This window comes from Seriola aureovittata, chromosome 9 (assembly GCF_021018895.1).
Source record: "Seriola aureovittata isolate HTS-2021-v1 ecotype China chromosome 9, ASM2101889v1, whole genome shotgun sequence".
NCBI lineage: Eukaryota > Metazoa > Chordata > Actinopteri > Carangiformes > Carangidae > Seriola > Seriola aureovittata.
In genome coordinates, this window is record NC_079372.1 from 27070510 (window position 1) to 27088828 (window position 18319).

The following is an 18319-nucleotide window of genomic DNA, read 5'->3' on the forward strand; positions in this document are numbered from 1 at the left end:
GGCTGCAAAGGTAGTGAGTCCTGGCCAAGCAGGATTAATGAGATCAGTGCTGAGTCGTTCCAGAGCCACAAATATTACTGAACGCAGCGTTTGTGTACATTAGGATGGCCACAGGAAGACGGTGTTTACATTTCCACCTCCATTACATTTCCCAGTGTTCCCATTAATCTCTTCAGACAATAAAGAAACAGCAGGGCTGTGTGGATTTTTAGTAATCTTTTTAAGTGCAAGGCCTGAACAAGTTTCCTCTTCATATTCACTTCTTTATATTATCATGCAGATATAGACACTTACAGAGCACTTTATTACATCATACTGATACTGAGTACTCCTTTTGATATCAAAACAGACTCCGTTCTTTGTGGCATCGATTCCACAAGATGTTGGAAACTTTCCTCTGAGACTCTGCTCCATGTTGACATGATTGCATCACGTCTTTTCTGCAGATTTATCAGCTGCACATTCATGCTGCCGATATCCTGTTCTACCACCTCCCAAAGGTGTTCTGTTGGATTCAGTTCTGGAGAATTGGGAGGTCACTGAAGTTCACTGAACTCATGAAACCAGTTTGAGACGACCTCTGCTTTGTGACATTTCTGCATTATCCTGCTTGAAGTGGCCATTAGAAGACGGTAAACCTTTCACCCCCAGGCCTCATGTCCAGTCTCTAGGTTGAGCTGATCAGAATGAATTCCTCATCACATCCAGGTTTTCTGAATTCTCTTCATTTCATCACCAACACCACCAGTGTCTAGACCCCAGGGGATTTCCTATACTACACGCAGCATCTCCCCCCTTTCTAATATAGTGACATCACAGTGGGGTCTAACTGTCAAAGACTCACACATCTCTCCTGTTCTGCACATGGCAATAAAAGTTTGCTTGCTTCTCCTGATTGAACTGCTGTTGTGGCCCATCCACCTCAAGGTTGGAGGTGTTCTTCACTCAGAAGCTTCTCTGCTCACCACAGTTGTAGTGAGTGGTTATACGAGTTACTGTCGGCTCCAACCAGTCTTGCCATTTTCCTCTGACCTCTCTAATCAACAAGGTGTTTCCATCCGCCGAACTGCTGCTCATGGGATTATTTTGTTTTTGGCTCCATTCTGAATAACAGCTCTAGAGACTGTTGTGTGAAAATCCAGGAGATCCGCAGTTTCAGAAATACTCCAACCAGCCCGTCTGACACCGACAATCATGATCTTAAAGTCACTGAGGTCACATTTTTTCCTCATTCTGATGTTTGATGTGAAGATTAACTGAAGCTCCTGACCTGTATCTTCATGCTTTGCAGAGCTGCCACTTGATTGACTGATTGGATAATGGCATGAAGAAGCAGGTGCACAGGTGTTAGTTATAAAGTGCTTGATGCTTGATTATCAGCCTAAATAAATAATCTGACACACAGAAACATTTCATAAGAGCTTTTTATTATGGTCATAAATGTTTCTCATAAATGTGAAATTTTCAAAAGAAATGAGAGAGTAATTATCAAATGCAAAACCACAGCAGTCACCAGTGGTTTGTCCATAAACAAAATGACAGTAGTGTGCCACCTAGTGTTCAAATATAAGACTAGACTTTTGGTATTGAGCTGACCTGATGTGTCCTGAGATTTTGCATGTGGTGGGCAACAAGCACTTATGTTTCTGACATTGAATTCCCTGACTTCACTCTTAAACCAAACAATGTATATTCACAGTAAACCATATTTTTCCCTATGGGTCATAAGTTCACAGCTTGCACTGCTTTTATTTTTCCTTCACCTCATGCTTTTACCCTTTACCACAAGTGTTCAGCTTACTATAGTATAATGTTTTATCTATGACAGAGATGATTCCCAAAGATTCTCTGACTTTATGACAACAGGATGTAAACAGGAGATGAACAATGTATCCAGAGTTTTGATATAAAAAATATTTGCTGATGATGCACAGATACGTGAGGTGAAGGCAGCAGCGATATGATAAACAGCATATATGATATTCTGGTATAGGCTTTATAACTGATTACAAATAAGTAAAAACACATTCCCACGTATCCGGTGGGGAGATTAAGGGTTCAGAGCAATTTCGTCCCTGGGTTAGGTCACGTTTTCTCCTCAGATTTCCCCAGCAGGTTTAAAAGGCAGTGCTCTCTATCATCCCGTAGGCCTCACGCAGTTGCTGGAGGAGCTCTTTCTTCTCCTTCTCAGGCAGGAAGCACGACTCAGCAGACCTGATGTTCTACAAGACACAAGGAGTCAATGAAGAACCATTTTAATGTGCTTTAAGGTAATTAATTCACTTTAAACTAATAGTTTGATGTTATAATTGTGTGTACAATGGCCGGTTAGCTTAGCTTAGCACAAAGATTGGAAACGGAGAAACAGCTAGCCTGGCTCTGTCAAAAGGTTAAAATACTCTGTTAGTCAAGATCGATACTGTCCTCATGTCTGTAAAATATGAAGCTACAGCCAATGGCCGGTTAGCTTAGCTTAGCATTAAGACTGGAAACAGCTACCCTGACTCCTGTCAAAAGGTTAAAAAATGTGCCTCCCTGCACCTCTAAAGCTCACTAATTAAAGCATTATATCTCGTTTGTTTAATCTGTACAAGACGGTATAAAAACGGCACCATGAGTTTGCAAGGCAATCAGTGGAGTCTGAAGGAAGTAACCGCACCCTGACAAGAAATAGTCTGGTACATAAAATCCCCATCACATTGATCTTTAGAAGTCCTGGTGGGCAGATTTTGTTACTTTTGGACAGAGCCATGCTAACTGGCCAGTATTAATGCTAAGCTAAACTAACCTGCTGCAGGCTGTAGCTTCATATTTAACAGACACGAAAGCAGTATCGATCTTCACGTCTAAAACTCTCAAAAAGCAGATTAGCAAATTTCCCAAAATGTCAAACTATTCCTTTAATGATCTTATGCAAACCTGATGAACCTGGATGTAAAGTCTTCACACACTGGCCTTTAAGAGCCCAGTGAAATTCTTCTTTCATGTAAGCTTTTGTTCCCGCTTTAATGAGCAGCAGAGAAAGGCATTGCCCTGATTATTCATGCATTTGATCTCACCAGTCGTTTGAATTCCTCCTCAGTGAATCCCATGTACTTTTGTGCGGTGCTGTAGTCGAGGTGCAGGGTTGAGTTGAAGATCAGAGGGTCGTCTGTGTTCAGGGAGTAGTTAGCCTTGTCCTTCCTGAACCTGCACAGCAAAAGGAAATGACAAAAATCCTGAGTGCCCATAATTACTTTAATACAGGTTAATTTAACAGACTACCATGTTGAATGAAAAGCAGCTCACGTGATGACAGGATGCTTGGTGAAGTCTGGGTCGCAGGCACCTGTCAGTTTACTGGAAACAGGACACACCTGCAATCAAAACAGCACAGGAAGCTCTGAGAAACTCTATTACTGCAGCTGTTCTTCTTCCAGTTGTGACACTTAAATCTCCACTAGGGGTCAGTGTATCACTGTGTCACCACTTCGGACTGAGCTACAACTGTATCACTATGATTACCTAATAAAACAACCCCACTTTCTAACTGTAATGATCAAAATTATCAGTGTTGTGATGATGAATAAGCCACAGTACATCTAGTTGATTACATAACATGCACATTCCAGCATATTTGCATTTTAATGCAAACACAAATTGGAAACCTTATTGGTGATTCTGCTTCTTGATGAAAATGGTGATGAGTACGAGGAGTTCCTTACCTCAAAGTGCATGTTTTGCGCCAGCAGTTTCTTGTAGAGGGCTTGGTCTTCCAGGGTTCTGTAACCGTGTCCAACACGTTCCGCTTTCAGCACTTCCACAGCCTACAATATCAGATGGGGGTCACGAGGTAGATGCATAAGGTTATAAACCACATGAAAAAAAAAAAAAATCTTCCATGTAGCGCATGTCAGCAGAATCTGCAGGCTATTTCTAGAGCAGCACTCGCAACTGTTGTGGCATAGCTGAGCTGTCACTTTGAAGGGTGGCTTGCTTAGAGAGTGGCCCCTTCATTTTGGCAGACAAAGTGCAGTGAGGCCGTGCTGTGGTTTCAGACAAGAGGAGCTTGAGACACAGCGGCTGAGACGGATACAAACAGTAAAAAATAACCACAGTATATGCACGGATACAGATGTATATGTGTTTGCGTGTATTGTGTGCATTTGTTGTTGTGGAGACAACATTTACTCCTTTGTAATTCTAAGACTCTCCCAGTCTGTTCCTTCACCCACTTAAACCCTTAATAGCCAACAAGAAACATAAAACTGTTATTGCTTTTGTTGGATCTCTGCCCAATAGTCTGCCTAGTCATTTCTATTGTTAGTGCGTGACTCCTTTGTTTGTGTAGCCGCCGTTACATGTTCCACCGGGCTGCAAACTGATGACAATTAAGGTCTCAGATGATGCTACCACCCAGTTCAGAAATGTCTCATGTCACTGTTGAGCAGCTTACCTCCTGCACCACAGACGGCGGGCCCACCTCTCCCGCATGAACGGTCCTGTGGATCCCACAGCGCGCTGCTTCCTGTTAACAAAATCAATCATGGACGACATCAGGAATCAAACGGTGCACCTAAACATCTGGCTTTTACATCTGCGCTGCTGCAGCATCTACTGAGGTGATTTTATCATTTAGACAGGTTTTTGTATACACTTGATGTCTTTTGTGTCAGAGGGAGCGAAGTGTTGCTTTGGCTCTGTGACACAGAATAACAAAACAATATCTGAACTGGTTAAACTGTTAAATGAGGAAATTGGTTTTGACATCTGTTTTCATTTCAACATTCCTAACCTTGGATACAACAAGGTTGGCTTGCTTAATCTGCACATATATACTGTATCTGCCTTTATGAAAATAACCCTTAACATTAGTGTGAACTCTGTCAGTTCTGCTTCTTGTTAACTGAAGATTTCCATTTCTTCCATCAATATAGATTCAGCTTGACAGGATCTCAGATCCCCTCTGTACTATAAAGCATATTTATATGGCTCTTATCAAAACCAGATGTTACACAGTGCTTTACAATGAAAACTCAAACAGTAAATATACACAGAAAATCATATTCTCTACACATCTGTACAACATGATGAGAGTAAACTGTATATTTCTGACGTTACTTAAAAAAACCCCAGAATAAATTATATTAGAAATTATAGCAGCCTGCATACACACATAATTACAACACATGCAGACCAAATTACTTGAATTAAATAAAGTTATTAAAAAAAAAAAAAAAAAAAAAAGGTTTTTGACAAAAATGCGTTTTCATAGAATATTTAAAAGAACAAGCTGATTTTGCCAATCTGACTTAAATTTAATCGAGCATGATTATGGAAAAATCATTTGAGTGGTATTGTGGCATAAACAAAATACATGCAACATCTGCAGATGCGATACTTGTAAACCATTACGCAACAGCTCTTAATTATTTAGATTTTATGGCCAGTTTATGAATTATTAGCGAACTGTTTGCCTTAAATGACTTTTAACTGGTTGTACTTTAACTTCATTGTGACACAAGCTGGGGCAGTGAGAGTATGCAAGAATTTTTATTGCACACCTACGCTCGCTCGCTCGCTTCATAAAGCATTTTACTGCCCACCTCTACATTATTACTACATTCACACATATTGTTTGGAGGACACTGCCATTCAAACAACAGCTCTGTGAGTCAGGAATGTACGGCTGACATTTCATGATGTCACTTGGTGGTTAGTGCTGCCATGGTGACAACCCTTTGGCACCTTTGTTTATTTTGGTTCTCGCAACCAGCATGGATAACATATCAGAAATGCAAATAACTAGTAACAGTCAAATGTTGATAAGGACGAAAAACTGTTCACCCTATTCATTTTCATATCTGACTGATACATGTAGTGATACATAGGCTAAACACAGGCTGTCAACACCATCCATCCTCTATCCATGCAAGTAATTCATTTTAGGTCAGACTCGGCCCCCTTGCAGTGTTGTACTGTATTAACTGATTAATCTACCTCATTCATTACGGTACAGGCAAAATCAATTACTTACTGTGGTATTCTCTGAATTAATCAATAAATGCTGTCTGAAAACCAAATTGGATTTTTCTGAGAAGCTTCAGAGGTTAAGAGGAAAATGGTTTGGGAGTATTATGTTTTACTCCCATACTGTGTTGTTTACAGATAAAGTCATTTAAGTCCTCATCTGGCTGAAAAAAAATCAATGTTGATAAGTAAAACTGTCCACCTGACCTCAAACCTGTTTCACAAAGCCACATCAGCAGGTGAGCAGGCTGACACTGACCCTCAGTACCTTCCTACCAAGACTGAGAAATGGTATCAGTGGTAGAAAATCAGGTTGGTACAGCTTATAGAGAGCATACAACACATTTAAACTACAGTCTACAGCTGTGCTAGTAAATATCAGCTAATGCTGATATAACAGAGTTTATCATGTTCACCATCTAAGTTAATGTGTTTGCATGCTAACACTGGCTAATTAGCACTCAACACAAACAAAGTACATGGGGGACTTGAATATATGCACCAAATGTCACAGTAATTCATCAAATAATTGTTGAGGCATTTAATATAAGAATATAAATGTGAAGCTCATAGTGGCAAAATGGAGGAAAAATTAGGATATCGCCAAAAACATAAAAACACATCATCTGGGAACCAAGAATGTAAAATAAATTGTGCTAATCTATTTAGAAGATATTGAGATATTGTTCAGGTAGATGTGTGAAAAATTTTACCTCCTGGTGGCGCTAGATAAAAAAATTAAAAGATGACCAAATTTGGCAGCATTCATCCTCTGGGGACCATGAATGCACCAAATGCCAATCTGTCCAATAGTTTTCAAGCTATGTCAGTCTGGACCAAAGTGGTGGACCAGACCAACACTGCCATCTATGCTAGAGTTATCTGAAAAAATCAACTGTCTGTCACAAAGCTGCAGACCAACACTGTTTTTCTTAGCTCATGAAATGTTGATGTTTTAGCTATATATTGTTTTTAAAAGAAAGAACTAATATGTGCTAATATTTGCCTTTTGGCTCCTAGCATGGCTATCGTTTGTAGCATTTCCAAACCATACAGCATCTACAGCCATAAAAACAGAGCTTCAAATTCTTACTAAGGATTCCTGAAAGTTGTTGGTGCGATAAACTGCAGCCATATTTCCATCAGCCTGCAGCCTGTGGGAACACGAGCTGGACTCTGTGACTGTAAAACCTTTTTATAACCTCAAAATTACATCCATTCGCTATCAATAAAAATGATCGCCACTGTACTTTAAAGCCAAGGGAAGCAGTCAACTGATGTATTTACACTGTCTGCTCTTGTCCTCCAGCACACTTTCTTAAACTATATAAGAAATCAGCGGCTTTTTCAAAACGCTCCTCAGCTCCTCATGAAGCGGCAGAAGAAGTTGCTGTTTAGCTGATCATGGTATTATTACCATTAATTGCTGTTGAGTCGGTAACAGTCATTTCTAATTGCTTTGCATGTGATGGTGTAATTAAAACATAGGAAAGAAGGACACACCGAAGGCCACACCTTTTTAATGTCCCTAATGCTTTGACGGAGTTTGTGGGTATTATGCTGATGTCTCAGAAAGCTCACCTCGTAGGCCATCCTGTGTCCTGGATAGGCTTCACAGTTGAGTGACTCATCACCTGCCAGATCGATGGCGACCACTCCCTCGTGGCGATATTTCTTACACAGCTCAACGATGTCCATGGACCAGCCTGGACAATTTAAAACAGACATACATTACTACACAGTTTGGTCCTGACGATTCAAACGCACACATGCAGATGACGTGTGGATGTGGATGAAATGTGATGATACGTTCTAAGCATCATGCTACGTCCATCTGCATCAATCTACAGCTACGACAAGCACAAGACAACACTAACTAACGAACATGCAGTAGTAACTGTATCGGTCTGGTTGACAGTAACCAGGACTGCATCTTAAAGGAATAGTTTGACAGTTTGTGAAATGCGCTTTTTTTGATTTTAAATATGAAGCTGCTGCCAGTAGCCCACTATCGAAGACTTCCAGTCTTTATGCTTAACTAAGCTAACCTGCTTCTGGCAGTAGATTCATTTAAGGTATGAGTGCTCAGTATCAGTAGTCCTTTAATTTGCTGTATCATATCTTGAATTTTAACATGTCATATGCATGTTTTTACATGCAATCTCCCAGATCATGATTATCTAGATTCACATGCATACTAAGCTGCCTAGCGTTTAAACATGAACAAAACAGCTTGTGCAATTTGATATTTTCTTAAAATAGTCCTGTTCCTATCTATAATGACAAAATCAGATATCCTCCATACAGGAAGTCTCTCACATAGAGATCCCCTGAGGAATTAAAGCATGTTATGCTCAATTATTTTTGCAAAATGGAGATATGAACTGCACTTGGCTGTTGGGTTGTATAGGAAACAGCTGCATGAGCGGAGTAGAGCATATTCAAGACAAATCACTACAGTTACTGCTGCTGCTGATACAGCAACAACTCATGTTACTACAGTTACTTTGGTACAGCTTACACACTGCGCATAGTGAATGGCACAGCTGCTGTTATTGGTATTGGCAATACTACTCCAACTACCACTAATTCTAGGCTACTAATATAGCTTGTATTAATCCTGTCCTGTGAAAACCATGTGTCTCCAAGACATCAGCTTCTCCTGAGATAAGAAAAGCAGTGCTGGTTTCAGCTTTTTTTTTAGCAATACTGATTACGTGGCTCTAGGAATGTTGTTGGTCCATCAACTTTCTCCAGACTGAAATGTCTCAGCAGCTACTGGACGGATTGCCATGAAACTGTATGCAGACATTCATATCTTAAAAACTACTGGATGAATTGCAGTGTAATATAGAACAGACATATTCATGTTCTTCTCAGGATAACTCCTAATGTTAGCATTTAGCTCTAAGCACTACTTTGCCTAATTCCAGCCTCACACAGCCGCAGCAGGACCGTAGGCTCTTAATCCTTAATCAAATTGTTATTTGGCTAAAAAGAAAAAGAAAAAAAAGGATAATTTTCTCAACCCATTGTGTTTATGTTTGTTACCAAATTTGGAGATGCATGGATTTCACAGGATATAGCAACAATATGCAACTTATGTTATTGTAAGAATATTAAGGGTTTATAAGTATATTGTGGTTTTCTGTTCCCCTGCTCATTATGTAATGACAATAACTGAGGAAGAGCTTTCAGGAAGGAAGACAGAACAGTAAGGAACCTTATCTCAGAAGGTTGTTTTGGTAGACAGGAGCATGAACAGTTCATTACTTGGCATGTGGCGCATGCAGCATAGAATGGACCTGGCTTTGATATTGAAGGCCCTCTCCCCCTCGCTGAGGCCCTCGTTAACCACGTGCACCACCTCATCTGGGCTCAGGTCACCTCTGAGTAAAGAAAACACAAAGACAATGAAAATATGCAATGACCTAAATTAAATGTGTCCTTCCTTGAGAGCAGAACACAGGAATCACCAAAGGCTGCAGATATTCGTATAAACACTTACTCTTTCTGGTCCCATGGAATGGGATCCACTTTAGTGTTAGCCAGAAAATGTGGACTGTATCTGACCTCGACATAAATCACTCCTTCTTTCGCTTTGTCCTCAACAAATTCATAGGCTATCCTCTTTATGGCCTCTCTGTCTCCACTGAAACAGAAGAAGAACACAGAATGATTACCCTTTGGCTCTGATAAACATATCTCAGTGATAATAAATAAAACCATTAGTCACTGCTAATCCATTATCTAAACTGTGATGGTTTGGAGATGAGCAATATAAGCATTTACACAGTGTAACTGATATAATTATATTGATTTCATTTAGACACCTTCTCCACATCTATGTGCAACATATGTTAATGTGATGGTTGAAATAAAGGCTTCATTAGATTATGATGTATAGAAGTACAGGAATAAATGTCTACCAGGGATTGTACAAAAATTACTAGTGTGGGTAGTTTGACTTTCTGGGAGAGCAGGAGAGGGTCTTTAAATTCTGGATCTATATTTCATTTCAGATTTCACTTCTGCCAAAAATTTTAAAACAAATAAATATAATAATTAAATGAATATAATAAATGTAAAAAATAAGTATAGTAGCCCTGGTGATAATGACGTGTTTGGTCTTAACAATCCTGTCTCTGCATTGGGGCATTAAAATGTGTCATGATTAAAGTTCAGAGCCAAAACTTGCCATCTTCTTCTACTAATTGTTGAATCCAGATTGAATATTAATATTATTAGTTAATGAACTCACACGTTGTTCAGTCCTGGGTCTGAACACATACACTTCACATTATGTCAGTTCTTCTGCAGGTAACAAAATGTTACCAAGATTTTTTTATTTTTGTTTATGCACAGAAACATGTGCATTGAAATCAAATATGCTAATCAGAGCTGCAACAATCAGTCAATTAATTGATTAGACAATCGTCAGAAAATTAATCACTAACTATTGTGATAATGGAGTAATTGTAAAGCAATTTTTCAAGGAAATATGCAAAACATTCTGTTATTCTTTCATCCTCAATGTGTGGAGTTGCAGCTTTTTGTTGTCTTGTGATAGTAAAGCTGAATATCTTTGGGTTTTAGAACTAAATAAGCAAAATGAAGACATCACCTTGGGCTTCAAAAACCAAACGATTCATCAACAAAATAATTGGCAGATAATCAAAATTATTGTTGGTTGCAGCCCTACGGCTTCCAGAAGTCAGGGTGAGGCGGCAACAAAAAAATAGTTCTTTGGAGGTTTTTATTAACACAGTCCCTGACCTTGTAGTTAAAACATTTTATAACTAAAACATTTCTGTCTCTTTCCCATTTCCCAGTGAATCCCAGCTTCAGTTCCCTCTTTCCTTTAGACTCAGCAGCAGTTTCTGCCTCCACATCACGTGACGGAGAACAACACCGCTTCCAGCATTTACACTGAAAATGAATGCTCATCGCACAGATCTGAATGCCTGTTGTTCTCCACCCCCCCATCCCCCCCCAACACACACACCGACACATCACCACCAAGCTCATACAACAATTCTGCATGAGCTAAACTCAGCTAGCAAGTTCCCTGTGTTGTTGAAGCTGTAGTGCACACAAGGCTTTCAAGAGCCTTGATACAGAAGGGTCCATTCAGCACAACTGCACGCTGCAGTCCGGCCACTACACACCGCCATTGTTGAAAGCTTTTACGGCCATTGAGTATCTGAAAGACTGTATTTGGTCTTTTCTATACAGTTCACTGGAGGACTAAATATAAGACAGAATGACACCGGAAAGGCTGTTAGTGTGGTCTCCAAGGTGACACTTGATCTCGATAATGATGTGTTCCTGTTCCCCATTAATCGTGCTATATTGCACAATCTCGCTGTGTCTTACATCCCAATACGATTGATCACAAAGTACACTACGCATTCTAAAACTTTGACCCTCATTGTAAACACTCCTGTGACACTAATGAGGTTGACCATGACTCTTAATCACTCAGATCTTGCTCTTTGCCCTAACTGTCACGTGCTCGGCAAGAAAACACCTTTGGTAATTGTGAAACTACATCATTAAAGACGACATGTCAGCACTTACGCAACCACATGCATGTACTCAGCGAACTTGCCCAAGAACTTAGTGAGGGTGGCAGGCTCTTCGAGAATGATAACCGATGTCAAGTCCTCCACGGTATTTGCTGGCAGAAAGATGCCGCGTTTCCTAGAAGGAAAAAAAGAGGTCAAGGACAGTGCTGAAATTTGTACCAGGAATGTGTTTCGTTCCCTAGTTGAGCTGATTTGTTCTGCTCTCTTAAAAGAAACATTGAACAGAGGCCTGTTGTTTGTGTGATGTAGTGAAGCCTGAGCTACTGACTTGACAGCTGAATTAAATAATGCTATTCCAGGATTTATTTAGCCTATTGGAAAATTATCTTCTGAAAATACACGTACAGATTTTAACTTTAGAGACCACCGGCACCGGCTTGTTGAGGCGGATACAAATCGAGAGTTACAGCTGCTCTAATCTATATTTTTGACATTACCAGTGGGTCGCATAACTATTTGTAATGTGAAAGGTGTTATCATGACAAATCCACACCCGACTCTGAAGTCCCCCCTCGGCTCTACGGAGCACTTGAGCGTGTTTTGGTTCACTCTCACCACTCGTTGTTTCCAGATACATAGTGCACACAGTGTAGTATTTAGCAGCTAAAGAGCCACACATTTCCCTCAGAGGCTGGTTTAGACCAAAAACAGAGCTAGAAGGAGAATCATAGACCCAAATATAGTTGATGTCATATATTACAATTACAGTATTACATGAAATTTACATCTCCCACTATAGTTGCCTCTGCTTGGCACGCAACACGTGTGTGTCTGTCAGATCATTTAAATGTGGTTATTGAAGAATTACATTGTTATGTAACGATGACAGTGTTTCAAATCACCTGCAGAATTCTAATGAAGTGAAAAGGAAACTAACTTACTTGGCAATATCAAGAATAGTCTGCACCCTGATAGCTCCATCGAGGTGCACATGCAGCTCAACCTGTGGATGATAATAAATAATTAATCAGATATGGATGTTTCCATACATCTGAGTCTGAGTGTAGTTCAGAAGAGAAGAGCAGAAACATGTCAGATACCAAGTAGTGTTAAAAAGAGAGCAAGCAGCAGGAGAGAGAAGTGACTGTGCTGCAGTTCAATGTTCTGGCTGCAGCCCATCATGAATGCAGAACGCGTGACTGGGCAACAAGTGGTGGAAAGGCCAGGGGTGCCAGCGAGGGGTCAAAGAAGGGTAAGTGTTCTGGCTCTTCTTCCATCGCTGAGAGACCTGATTTATCCTTGCAGATGACACCCATAAATCTCTGCTCCTCCTTACAGCTTAGGCCTAAACTATGCTCATTAGTCCAAGTGAGATTCCAATTAGAAGTTCCCTACTGGAGACTTTTAATTCTAATCTCTGGTTGGAAGTGATGAAGAAGAAGAAAATGAGCACAGTTATGGAAATCAGCCCCTAAATTAAGGCTCCTAATGTGCACTGAAAGAAGCAGCTGAGAACAGCTATTTCAAAGTTTAATCTTTTCTCATAATGTCTCATGTTTATTCTTGATTATATTTTACCTTCTTTTTCTGCCTTGTAATTCTACCTTAAAGGCCCTCAAATCACCAAAATGAGTCACTTTGGTATCGTTCTTTCCAGCTTTGCTTATGTCTGTCTATTTATATAATTTTGTAATGTTATAGTCTAATTTTATTTACAGAATTGAATTACAGATTCAATGATTATTTTCATGCTGCACTTGTGAAGAAACACTGTATTAGAAACAGCCTTTCCTATTACAGTCCACAAATACAACAACAAATAGTCCATGAAAACCGGAGCAGAAAACAAAGCTACAACATTATCCTGCAACATAAAGTCAGACAAGCCTCCTGTTGTCTCCTTCCATCCACTCATTCTATAAAACTTCACTGGTGTTTATATTGGACTTACTGGGAACTGTACTGAAGTCCTGAACTCACTCTGCTGCTCTGCTCCTCGTGTCGGCACAACTATTTAAAGCAATATGTATTTTTCTGGATTTTAATTTCTTTAACTCCTTATGTTGTTGCTTTTTTTTAATGTTTTTATTCGTGTAAAATGAGTGAGGCAGGCACTGACTGGCTGACAGCTGTGGAGGAAGACAGATGTGAAGGAGCTGACAGCCTGTTGCACTGGGCCAATCACCAATCACCTCTCTCTCTCTCTCTCCGTTTGTCTGTTTCTCCCTGGTGTTTTATTTTTCTCACATTTTGTGTAGCAGCCCATCGGGAAAAGTCCCGATTCTCCCATCCCGTCATAGCACACTGGAGGAATCATAATGTATATGGATTAAATCACCTCAAAGAAGTTGTTAGAGTGTGAAACTAATCTGTGTATCAAATAGTCAACTACACCTCCCGTTCTTGGGCTTTAAACTGCTTTAAAGTTCATGATCTTTGTTTATTTTTCTAAAAAAGATACTGAAGCCAAGAAGCTGTTTATACAAATGAAAAAAACTCCATAAATGTGAAGCTGTTTATCTTCTTCTCTCCATAACACAAGCCATTAATTAGTGAAACATATTTCCATCCAACTTTATCATTAACATTCTTTGGTGAAATGTCCTCAGTCAAAAAGTGCACAACAATGTCGAGAGTGTCAAACAATTCACAAGTAAAAGGAAATGTGCAGGATTCTCACAGGAAATCAAATTGAATGATTTATTGTTCCTGAATTAATTTATTTGTTGCAATAAAAGCTCAAGTTGTGAATCATATTGTTTAAAAGTCCGAGTTAAAAATGAACATCTTTGATGGAAAAAGAATGACATTAGCCACCAGCTGTCAACAAACCAAATATTTCTGGTGCATTTTGACTAGAGCTGAAACAATTATTAGATGAACCAATTAAGGAATCAACAGAAAATTAATTAGCAACAATTTTGAAGCTGAAATGATTTAGTCTTTTTAAAAAAAAAAAAAAAAAAAATTACCAAACACTTGCTTCAGCTTTCAAATGAGCTTTAAACTCAGGTTTTTCATCATTTTCTGACGAAGAAAAAGATCATTAAATTAAGCAGAAGAAATAATCATCAGATTCACAGACAAACGACAGTTTCCCAGAATCCCTGGTGAAGTCTTCAGAAGTCGTGTTTTTCCAGAACAGTGTAAAACACAAACATGCTCCGTTTACAGTGATGTCATGATGATATTGATGATTCAGTTTACAACTTTGATATTTCATTAATTCCTTCTCTGCAACCAGCTGCAGAAAAGTTACGATTTGCTGCCTCTCTATTGGACTTGTATAGATCACTTGGAAACTGAAGGTAATTTTTCACCATGTTCTGATGATGTTTGAACCAAGGGATTAACTGATTGATAAAGAAAATAACCTGTAATAACCTGTTACTATATTATGAATACACTAGTCAGTTGCAGCACTAGTTATAACTAACTGTTGATCAGACCTGCTTCCTTATCACCTTGTCTTTATAGAACATAAAAGCACGTACATGCTGTACAGCTGTGTCCAGCTGTGTGTGAGTGCAAAACATTGAGGTCATATGTTTCTACTCACAGTGACAGTTTGAATCCATATGGTTTACATGTGTTTTCTTCTGTTAAAAGCCTGATGTGACACTGGAGCATCAGAGCTGCTATAGACTGAGAACAGCTGGTTAACTCATCTGCAACGTCAGGAAATCCTGCAGCAGTTCTTTCAGTACACACCACACTTCCTGTGGCACATTGTGGAAACATATATAAGTATAAGATTATTCTCGTAGTTTTAATCTGCAGCCCAGCAGTGTGGTATCGTGCAACAGCCTCTGGTTAACTGATTGATTAAAGATGATTGAAGATGTATGTGGGATAATACCTCACAAACTGTGTTCCTAAGAAGGTGATAATAAGTGATCAGACCTCAGATGGGCACTGTTGCATAATTCTGTGAAGCAACAAAATATAGTAGTATAGGATAGTTAATATAGTTATAGTATAGTAGTTAATATCTGTAATCAGTTTATGCAGTTTCCATCGGTGCACAAGCTTCTTTACTTGTCGATATTTGTCATTCAGTAATGTTCATCTGATGCATCTGAAACAGAACAGAGTCGCACTGAAAGCAGAGTCTGCTCAATCATCTTCAAAATTATTAATATTAATTAATATATACAGTAACTATTTTCTGATATTTCATAAACAAACCAATGTGCTGATTAATGAAGAAAACAGTCTGCACATGAGCAGTGAAAATAACAGAAGCAGCTCTAATCAACTGTGCAGATTTTCTGTTTTTCTTTTCTGTCTCTTAGTGTCTCATTAATAGTAAATTGAATTTCTCCGGGTTAGTTGGATAAAACAAGACATTGAAAGATGTCTCCTTGGGTTTTAGACACATGTGATGGACCATTCTTACTGTTTTGTACAGACAAACGATTAATCAAGAAATGATGATTGATGATTTAATCTTCAATTAAAGGGATCATTAGTTTCTGCCCTACTTTAGTCAGGTTTAGTTTTTTTATGAGTAATATAGTTTATGTTTGTCATTAATTACATTAACCTGATCCGGCTGTGACCCTGAACCCGAAGCTCACTGACACAGTCTGGTCAATCTAACTAAAAATTTATAATCACACAACTGATTCGATCACCGATGAGTTCATTTTCTATCAAAAATGTCAAATATTTCATGTTTCCAGCTTCTCCAATGTGAAGATGCTTTGATCTGTTTTGGGTTGTTGAACTGACAATCGGACAAAACGAGACATAAAATAAACCAAACGATTAACCAATTCATTGAGAAAGTTATCAGTAGATTAATCAATAATGAAAACATTCCTTATTCCATAATAACACAGTGTAATAACCCTGTAGCAGCATATGGAGCAGGACGGTGAACACGTGAAGGTTTCTGCAGCAGACAATGAACCCATGAGTGGAATCAATTCTACTACAGCAAATTAATATTTAATGAGATTATCTCTGCCACTCCCTGAGGTCTCCCCTCACACACACTTCACCCCCCCCCCCCCCCCCCCCCCCCTCTCTGTGCTGTATGTCTTTCCATTTCTCTGCCACTGAACCCGTCATTTCCACTCTCCTTATCAGCTCAGACTGGATGTACACGCTCAGGTGCGCGTTCAGTCCAAAGGGCGTATATGTCATCCCTGAGTTCCCGAGGTTTAAATCCAACTATCTGAGAATTAAAGCTACTTTTCAGGCTTTGTTCCCCTCAGTTCTCCCCACCAGTCAACAGAAGAACTACTATTAAGATATCGTGCACAATAATGTAAAAATAAACTTCTCTGTGCCTGAAGCGCGAGAACATCGGTCACATGAATTACAAGTGATTCCCTTCATCCCCCCAAATATGCATTCATGCAGAATCCCTCTGACCACAGAAGCTGTTAAAAAAGCAGGATCCAGGTTTAAGCAATCAGTCTGAGTCAAAGGCTGAAGTCATTCATCACAGTGGTGGAGCTTGTGGGATCTTGTGTAAAGACAAGCAGTCACACGTCAAACTGTAAGCAATGGAAATGTTCTTCCTTGTTTTAACAAAGTTACACAAACACAAATAAAGCAGTAACTGCTTTTTGTTTCTATAAGGTAAGAGTTGATGTCTGTCTTTATGAAAGCACTCTTCTTCTCCTCCTCCCTGCCACAGGGACTGTTACAGCGCGCTGCTTCAACACACAGTCACATGTGAGTGAATACGAGCGCGCTCGTCAATAATTCACCACCTTTCCGTTTAAATGATTAATGCTTCTACTACAGCGGCACCGGTTGGTCACGTACCTTGGGCTTGTTGAATACCACTTGTTCAGGAGTGTGCTCGGCCATCGTAGAGGTCCTGCGGCTGCCGGTGAGTCTGCTGGTGCACAGAGCGCTGAGGACTGGAGAGCCAATGCTCATCGCTGCCCGTCTGGCTATTATATGCATGGTCTCTGGGACACGCCTTTGTTCACGCAAGGGCAAAAAAAAAAAAAAAAAAAAAAAGGTAAAAAAAAAAAACAGCACCGAGAAGTGCTGTTAGTGTACAACTAAGAGAGAGGGTGTCGAGTTACACAGAGCGGTGTGCATTAACACTACAGTAGGTAGAAGGATTACCGGCCCGGTATGGCAGCAGCTTTGCACCCATGTGATGAGAGCTTTACCTCCCGGCTAATTAATTATGTCATATGTTATATCTATGTGAAGTGCTCTTAATATAGGCTACAAACAAATAACAGTGTTTTTATATAAGGAATGTGTTGCCTCTAATTGATTTTTTTTAAAGGTCATTATCACAGGGATGTGAATATCCTGTCTTCTTATGTTTCATTCTCTCACAAGCACTAATTCTCCCTTAAGCTTTGCTGTTTTGTAAAAATGCAAACTGAAAAATGAAAGTTGGATTTCTTTGAAGATTTTCTGTTTGTGTCCTGATCTGCTCCTTTAGTGACTCCACATGCTTCCTGTTTTATTCTGGTAATCACTTATCTCTTGTGTGTTTGGGCATTTTACTTCCTGTCTGTGTTTCTTCCCGCCTGTGTGATTACTTGTTATAGCCGTAAGCAGTGTCACCTGACCGCTATTCCTCTCGGCTCCCTTGTGTATTTACGTCTCCAGTCCCCTCAGTCTTTGTCAGTGTGTTAAGTTCTTTCGGTTTGGTTTGTACGTGGGTGTCTCAGCCTTTTCTCTTGTGTTTTGTCTCCTGTTCTCTTGGTGTGTATGTGGTGTTTTTGACTTCGTTGCTACCAATCCAACTGAAGACTTATGTTTTTTTGTTCTTAAGATTTGCTCGGTTCTTTGTTTTT

At 39.5% G+C, this 18319-nt stretch overlaps 1 protein-coding gene across 1 annotated transcript; it reads right to left on the reverse strand.

Moving 5' to 3' along the window:
- Positions 1-1406: 1406 nt before the first annotated feature.
- On the reverse strand, positions 1407-17453 carry ada (adenosine deaminase). Its single transcript, XM_056385016.1, has 11 exons — positions 17319-17453; positions 12479-12540; positions 11590-11712; positions 9518-9661; positions 9283-9398; positions 7591-7715; positions 4436-4507; positions 3705-3806; positions 3289-3356; positions 3060-3189; positions 1407-2222 (listed from the first exon to the last, which is right to left on the reverse strand). The coding sequence occupies exons 1-11, from the start codon at positions 17433-17435 to the stop codon at positions 2118-2120; spliced, it is 1164 nt and encodes a 387-aa protein (XP_056240991.1). The 5' UTR covers positions 17436-17453; the 3' UTR covers positions 1407-2117.
- Positions 17454-18319: the final 866 nt, after the last annotated feature.

Coding starts and splice junctions, on each gene's coding strand:
- ada (XM_056385016.1), bottom strand. CDS start 17,435: ATGAGCATTGGCTCTCCAGTCCTCAGCGCTCTGTGCACCAGCAGACTC. Junction 7,716..9,282: donor CTGCATGCGCCACATGCCAA/GTAATGAACTGT, acceptor TAAATTGTCCAG/GCTGGTCCATGGACATCGTT. Junction 2,223..3,059: donor AGGAGGAATTCAAACGACTG/GTGAGATCAAAT, acceptor TGTGTCTTGTAG/AACATCAGGTCTGCTGAGTC.